We start from the raw sequence: 8,069 nt of genomic DNA, 5'->3' as shown, positions 1-8,069 counted from the left end.
TTGGGGTCCAAGTTATTTTTATTTCCAATAGTGTTAACATACTACACAGGTCATGAACATGATTTTTTTAAATCTTCACTGTAAGTGGGCTAAAGCAGTTAATTAAAAGTAGTCTAACTTAAATGTGAATGCTGTAATTTGATTATTTTAATAAACCATGTGACTTGGATGTATTTGATGCTAGCGTGACCACAGTGCACACGTCTGCTGTTGCTCACAGTGGTCCAAGGGACCGCTCAGGGAGTTTGTGTGTTCGACACATGAAAAATTAGAGGGAACATTGCCCTTGACACCAATGGGTTTGAAAAAAAGTTGCAGCTGCAATAAAAGACTGATCATGAAAACACATTTTTTCTTTCTTTCTTTTAATTTGAGATTCTCTGACACAGAAGTACGAAATCATTTTTTGCTGGAGCCATCACAGGTAATTTTCTAGCATTAAAACTTAACATGTTCTCAATCTCTCTGCTATTAAGGCAAATTCCAGTTCCATCAAGTCTCACTCTGTCGTACCACAAACTTCACTGTTATTATATGCTGCACACTGTACCATCATTTTAGGCACGTGCTTGAAAAGTCTTTTGCACTTATGTGAAACAGGAACAGGCATGTCAGTGAGCAATTAGCACTCAGTCTTTACTGGACTTCCAAGCCAACTCAAGAATGAAACATTTAGCACACATGTTCTGATGTGAAAATGTGGGAAAATATCCCTTTTACAATGTATCATTTGCATTTTATTTAGCATTAGCGGACTGTGGGGTTGAGTGTAGGTCATTCTTCTGCAGGAAACCTAGCAGCTGGCAGGTTCTTCTCTCAGCATTTTTCAATGATGATGGCGATACCCTGACCACCGCCAATACAGGCAGACCCGATGGCATACTTGCCTCCTCGCCGCCTGTCAGAAAGTAAATAATTATTCAAAGTCACTTTAAATAACGTGCAGAACACTTCTCATTATATAAGATACCGTGCACTATTAAATGACTACGCTACCTGAGCTCATGCACCAGGTGAGCAGTGATGCGAGCTCCAGAAGCACCGAGAGGATGTCCGATGGCAATAGCTCCACCGTTAACATTGCTTTTCTCCGGGTCGAGTCCTAGAGCCTTGGAAACAGCCAGATACTGAGAAGCAAAAGCCTCATTGACCTGTGCAAAACAACAAAAACACCTGAGTATTCACTTCCTAAATAAATCACAAACACCATAAATCACAACAGGCTGGTTGCTGTTATATTTTAAAAAAGCAACTTTCAAGTATTAAAAAATATTAATATTAAAGTAATATTTGAGTATTAAAAAATAATAATTAGTTTAAATGATGTTAGTTTGTCCAATGAATTTCAAGCCTCTGAAAGTGTGGGATTATGTGGGGTTTTATAGCTCAATGTCTAATGTCAACATTTAATCACAACTTAATGGTTTGATTTCAAATCCATTGTACAAAGGCAAAACTACAAAGAATATGTGACTGCCCAAATACATACGGGCCTAACTGTTGTTATGTAAATTTTACTCATAATAGTGGTTTATATATTTGCCTAACAAATGAAAGATTCTGGTTCAAACCCAGGAAGAGACACAGATCTCTTTGTGGCTGCGGCAGGAAGAGACACAAATCAAACATGTGCTGGTGACCTCTTGTCAATAAGGAAGCAGGCAAAAACAGCTGTGTGCACTTTCACCAACATATTATTTTCAGTTTCCTTAATTAATTATAATGGAGTATTTTTAAGTTGTTGCATTACTGCTTTGTATATGACAAAAAAGCATGTAAGTATTTGTTTCACTGTATGGGAACAAACCTCCGCAAGATCCATGTCTTTGAGAGTCAGACCAGCTTTCTTAAGTGCTCCCGTGATTGCTGGAACAGGACCTAAAATAAATAAAGTAAAAAGAAAGGTTAGGTAATCATTACTTTTAATCCAAAGGTGCCCAGATTATACCTTTAAGAGAGCAGTGTTGCTAACCTATTCCCATAATGCTTGGGTCACAGCCTGACACGTGATAGGCCACAATTCTGGCCAGAGGAGTGAGCTTGTGTTCCTTCAGAGCATCCTCACTTGAAATCACCAAAGCAGCAGCACCATCAGATACACCCTGGGGATAGAAATAATAGGTACAATCAGGAAAGAGGAGGTTGGATAAAATTTATAATGAACTATATTTAAATGTATTTTAAGTGTGAGTGTACAAAAACATGCTGGAGTGATATCACACAATACAAAAGGGACTCGAATGCATTAAAAAAAAAAAGGTGGTCTGTTTTTCCCAGTGACCACGGACCGTCTTACTTAGACTAAGAAAACCCGATCATGTCAGATTGTTGAGAACAGTCGGCACCTCTAGCATAAACTCACTGAAGCGTTAGCAGCAGTAACGGTTCCTCCCTTCTTAAAGACAGGAGGTAGTTTGGCCATCTGTTCCAGAGTGGTCTGAGGCCGAGGGTGCTCATCATGAGTCATGGGCACTTTGCCTTTCTTAGCTTTCACCTCAATGGGAGCAATTTCTGCTGTGAAATAACCACCCTCATGAGCTGTAAACAGAAAGCAGTAAAAGCTTAGAGTTTAAAACAGTAACTGAGTATGAGGGTGAATTAAAAGGCAGACCATGAAAAGAAATCAAAAAACAGGGTCTGCCTTACCTGCCTTCCACCTTTGTTGAGTCTTATGTGCGTAGTTGTCACAGTCCTCTCGGGTGATCTGGTATTTCTCTGCCAGGTTTTCTGCTGTGATGCCCATCGGGGTTTTAATATGCAGGTCAGTCAGCCCCGACCACAAGGTATCCTCTAGCTGGTAGGCAGATGAAGGCAGGTTTAATACCAAATCATTGTAGTTATGGTGATGTACATTTATATCAAGTGTTCACAGATCTGATCTACCAACCTTCAGATCGACGCCAAACTTTGTACCAAATCGGATGTTACGGACAGCATAGGGAGCCTGGCTCATACTCTCTGAACCTCCACACAGGACCACCTCTGAATCCCTGAGACAAATCTCCTACAAACACAAAGGGGAACAGGTTTTTTGTTTTTAGACCAGCAGAAAAAGGGTAAGATACATAATGATCATTTTACTGATGGTTTTTGCACACATTGCTGACTTAAAAATATCACTTCAATTACTTTCCACTTATATACATGACAGGAAAAGATCAGAAACTTTTAATCTTCCTTTTCATTTGGGGAGATACAGTACAGAACGAAAATACATCAGCATATAATTCATCCAATGAATTTCAGTTGTCATAGTGCAGCACTGGGTTGTTGTTTTTGGGTCGTTTCTGTCTTTCTCTGGTCTTGGATGGGTTATGCAGGCTGTGCCCTATGGGTAGAGCACGGGTTCCTGCTGCTCACTGAGCACACCAGTGGCTCATTGGTCTCATCAGTGGCTGGTATTTAAGGGGCACCTGAAATGTTTGCCATCATAAAGTAGTAGACAGGCTTGTTTTTGGTTATGCCTACTGAGTTTTTCCAGTGTTCTCAACTCTGTGTCTCTGTGATTGTGTGCTGAATAAAAGGCTTCCCTAAGCTTGCTCACCTGCTACCTTCAAACAAGCATTCACCACAAGGATTCCTTTCCATCTCGTGTTACCTGCCTGTCCACAACCAGTGCCCCACCCTCCAACTTCACTTATCTCTACTCCTAGTAAGAAACGTATACGATAGATTCCTGGAGTTATCATAAAACCGGGCTGATGTGAAACCACCTCTTACATTTTGCTTTATCTTACTCACTCTTCTCCTTACAGAGAAGCTGCAGAGCTTCTTTTCCCCGCAAAAAGTAGTACTCTCATTAAGTATTTCTCTTCCTTAGTTTGAATGTGCTGTACTGAGGATCTCACTAACTCACCACGTCAACCAGCACTCAAATGTTTGTGGATTTCACTCCAAAATAGTTTTAAAGTTCTGGACATTCCCAAAGGAAATGGTAATGATAAGCTACTGATGATCCACCAAACCTCCAACAATTTGTTCCTACACCTTAATGTCTTTCTGTAATTAAAAAAACTTTGCATTTTTCCACCCAAATTCCGTCCACATACGTGAAACTGCAGTTTTCCACTCTGACCTTTCCATTCTTCTGCTATTTTGGCTTCACTTTCCCGTTTGTCTTCGTAGTGTCACTGTTATTACTTTTTAAAATCTATTTCCTTGTTTGTATGTTGATAGGAAAACATTCAATACACTGTTTTCTGCTTTGGCTAATTCCTCTTTTATGGGTCTGATAGATTTATTTTCGTTAGTTTAGTGCTTACCTGAGCGCCATTAATGATGGACTGGAAACCAGATCCACACAGTCTGTTCACGGTGAGAGCGGGCACTGGGATGGGTACGCCACACCTCAGACCCACATGACGAGCAATGTAGGGTGCATCAGCTGAGCTCTGAACGTAGGGAAATGGATCAGAAACAAAATGTAAGATACAATAGTCAGATCATTTATAATGAATCCTTTCAGTGTTGTATGTGTGATCAGTACCTGCATGACATTTCCCATGATGATGCTGTTTACAAGCTCTGGGACCACACCCCCTGCAGCGAGGGCAGCTTTGGCTGCATGTTCAGCCAAGTCTGTTGCACTGTGATCCTTCAGTACTCCACCATAGGTACCAAATGGAGTACGCTTGGCAGCTACAATAAATACACCTAGGAAAAAAGAGCATTTTAGTTTGGAGTTAACACCACCCACCACTGAGCTACAGCCAGATTGTAGCACGAACAGAGAGAGAAGATTTGTGAAGGGATAATTAGCACTAAAGCGACATGATTTACAGGGTGTTGAAATAAAGCTGCGCCTGATTTCTTGTTTTCAATTCTTTGTTGATGTATTCAAATTAAAGTTCCTGTTTAGGTTTTCTCCTATAATGTTTCTGTTTTTTATTTCCTGACAGTGACTTTGATTTATTGCTTCATTGCTGTGTATGGATTTGTTATTTGTATTTTCTGATGTTTAGTTTTATGATGAGTACATGTAGCCATGGTCTTCCCCGTGTTTCTATTTGCTGCTCATCATTCCTGAAACCTGGTCCTTCTGTTTCAATCAATCAATCAATCAATAAATCAATCAAGGCTTTATTCACCACGTGCAGGTTGCCCTGCAGTGAAATGGGACCCCCCGCCCCGACCTTACACACACAACACAGACATCACATGGGGATACAGGTCGGAGATCAGTAGTGTTACAGAAAAAACACTGAAATATACACTACAATGGGAAAGTACAAGAGGAAAAAAAGAGACCTCTACTCATGCTGGGCTCCTGGGAGGACAGCATGAGAACAGGAAGCAAAAAAACTCCTCTGCACATAAAAGCACATAAATGTCCACAGCACAACATTGTGGAACACGTGACAAGTCACAGGGTCGGGTGGGGGGTGAGGAGTAATCCGAAGCAAACACAGCAGCCATCCTGTCCAACGCTACCATTCCAGCGCGGGCTCAGACCCGCCGTGTTCCCCAGGAGGGAACAAGCGTCGAAGGCGTTTGGAAAGGGAGGGGGATGAGTGTGTGCACATTAGTGTATATGTATGTGTGTGCGTGTCCAGAGTTCAGCTGACACAGTGTCCTTCGCCCTGCCAGGTTAAGTAAACAGTCTACCAGCCAACCCAGGTGGCCTTGCATAGAATGGGAAGAACAGTCTAAACACAGTCGTTATCAAGGTGTTGTTGTTCAGCTCCAGCCTTGAGACCGCAGCTGGCGCCAAAGGGGTATCTGCATGAAGTGATGGTGGTTTTTACTTTAGTGCGAACAACTCATATGAATTTCAAAGCTGTTCTAACAGTCCAACACTGGTCTCTCAATCTCCCGTTGGAGAGCCGCGAGCTTCTCCAAGATGTGATCCATTTCCATGTGGATCAGTAAGAAATATAAATTATTAGATGCAACTTTGTTATTTCTTCATGTTGGCTACTGGTAACTTATTCTTGCATGTAGAACATTTGTTTTATAGTAATGAATGATTCTAAAACAGTTCGCCTATTTGTCGCCTACTTGCTAAGTGCATTTCAAATTTGTATCTAGAGAAAGCCTACGTTTGAATTCTGTTTCTTTCATTTTAACTTGCTCTCAGACTAAATGCCTCTGAAGCAGCAGCTGAAAGAAAATCTAAAACTGTCTCTGAAACATTAATTCAAGGTAATATTTACTTACTACAGCTGGAGCCCGGGTGAGGTTTTAACAGTCTGAAAGCAAGTAAAGAGTAAATTTAAACAGAATTCAAATTTGGAATAAACTGAAACTCGGAATTTAGACCCATCTGCACACAGGGATCTGAGAAATCTTCCAGGAATAGTGATGCCATTTCATTTCATACCTGTCCTCTAATCTGAAGCAGGTTTTCAGGAGCTACTTTGGCAATTCTTTGTTTTTCTTTTTTTAAATTCCCTGTTTCTGCATTTGGGGCCTGATTGATAATCTGCCAAAAATTTATCTGAAAGTCACAGCAACATTTTTGAGAGGGAAAAAAAATTGGTTTAAAGTTCACAGTACCTTAATAGGAATGATCTCTATTTTGAAATGTTGCACTGAGGGACCTTTTTCAGTTTTAGAGGGACACTGAACTATCGACTAATGTCTGCTACGTGTCAGGAAACGCAGGATGCTTTGACCTGGAATCGAGTTTGCAAATATTATAGTAACACCTGACGCATACAGCTGGAGTCTGTTTAATGTTGAGTAATATGTTCCCTCCACTCTGAATGGGGGCACTGGACCAAACTCACAGAAGAGCGCAGAGATTTGTGAATCAATAAAATTGTATTTATTTATAAATCCACTATAAAGCTTTTCTGACTAGTCATTTTGTTTACATTTTTTAAATTGATAGGTTTAAGCAGAAAAGTTAAACATAAACTAAACGTAATGAATTTGCAGCAGAAAGTATTAAAGAGGACTGCATAAGTGATTCATTAGACAACAGTAGTGACAAGCTGTTGAAACTCTTTGGTTAGCAATACTTTTGTGGATAATTACTTAGTGTTTAAACGGAATAATAACTCAAGGGAGTGATTGAATGGCTGTGCATGTAAGATGGGGAAAAAAATGTTGGGAGCTGCTGATATGATGCATATAAAATGGCTCAATGACCAGTAATCCAAAGTCCTTATAGATAATTTCTTTAAACATTTACTCCATATTCATGATGTAATTGCCATATGAAGAATAACTCAAATTAAATACTGTTACCCAACTTTTTTGATGTTCTGTCCTCGATCATATATAAACACATAATATGGAGAAATATGAATAGCAAAATCAGGAAACACAATAATGCAAATTAACTAATGTATGAGGCACAAATGTATATTTGTAATCTATTAAACATATAATTAAAACAGATTTAAAGCACGGTTTCACCTTCGCTTAAGTAAATGCATCACAGCATATGCTATAGCATATACTTATAGCTATAATATTCGCACACATGAATATTACAGCTGAAAGCTGTAATTTTCTAAACCAAAAAAGTGTGGGCATAACAAAAGCAAACTGGTGTCCTCAAAGTTGTGAAAGGTTTCTGATTAAATGTTCAAATACATATTTACAGCTTTGAGTTGAGTAGCAGCAAGGAGCAGCTGTTTAAATAATACTGCCACCATCTTGTCACCTTTCGCCTACATTGCAGTTAAATTATGTGGAAACGAGACTTCTTTGCATATAAAATAAATAAAAAGGTAGATTTTTAAAGCGCTGTTGCACAGCAGTGTGACCCAGATACTTTCAAACGCCCCATCAGAAAATCCCGTCCCAGCAGTCTTACTGCTGAAATGAAATGAATGGTGTTTGTTTACCTCTGAGAAGTGCCATGGCGCAGACTCAACAATCCAGCGATGACCGGATCAAAGTTTTAGGCTGATATCTCGCTGCGTGGAGCATATAAAAGCCTCGGACCACTGTGACCTTTCCCCCAAATACTGCAGCCCGGTAACGTTTTACTCCTCCATGAAGATTCAACAAAATATCTACACATAAATATCTACACAACGCAATGTTACAATTTTTTTTACTGTTTATCTTATTGTTTTATTAAGTAATATATTAACGGATTATAATATACCCAATAT

The 8,069-nt window shown here is 39.7% G+C and overlaps 1 protein-coding gene across 1 annotated transcript; it reads right to left on the bottom strand.

Moving 5' to 3' along the window:
- On the bottom strand, nucleotides 1-7,936 carry acaa2 (acetyl-CoA acyltransferase 2). Its single transcript, XM_085475932.1, has 10 exons — nucleotides 7,797-7,936; nucleotides 4,487-4,653; nucleotides 4,263-4,391; nucleotides 2,888-3,004; nucleotides 2,647-2,794; nucleotides 2,363-2,538; nucleotides 1,973-2,102; nucleotides 1,808-1,878; nucleotides 997-1,151; nucleotides 1-898 (listed from the first exon to the last, which is right to left on the bottom strand). Exons 1-10 carry the CDS (start codon nucleotides 7,810-7,812, stop codon nucleotides 817-819), a joined length of 1,191 nt encoding a protein of 396 aa, XP_085332058.1. The 5' UTR covers nucleotides 7,813-7,936; the 3' UTR covers nucleotides 1-816.
- Between the last annotated feature and the right edge of the window lie 133 nt (nucleotides 7,937-8,069).

Source organism: Copadichromis virginalis, linkage group LG12, assembly GCF_057382275.1.
Source record: "Copadichromis virginalis isolate Kocher_CV1m ecotype Utaka linkage group LG12, C_Virginalis_male_GT1.1, whole genome shotgun sequence".
Taxonomy (NCBI): Eukaryota; Metazoa; Chordata; class Actinopteri; order Cichliformes; family Cichlidae; genus Copadichromis; species Copadichromis virginalis.
This window is presented reverse-complemented; position numbering and strand designations above follow the sequence as displayed.

Coding starts and splice junctions, on each gene's coding strand:
- acaa2 (XM_085475932.1), bottom strand. Junction 4,392..4,486: donor TCATGGGAAATGTCATGCAG/GTACTGATCACA, acceptor CCCTACGTTCAG/AGCTCAGCTGATGCACCCTA. Junction 2,103..2,362: donor TTACTGCTGCTAACGCTTCA/GTGAGTTTATGC, acceptor TTCTATCCCCAG/GGTGTATCTGATGGTGCTGC.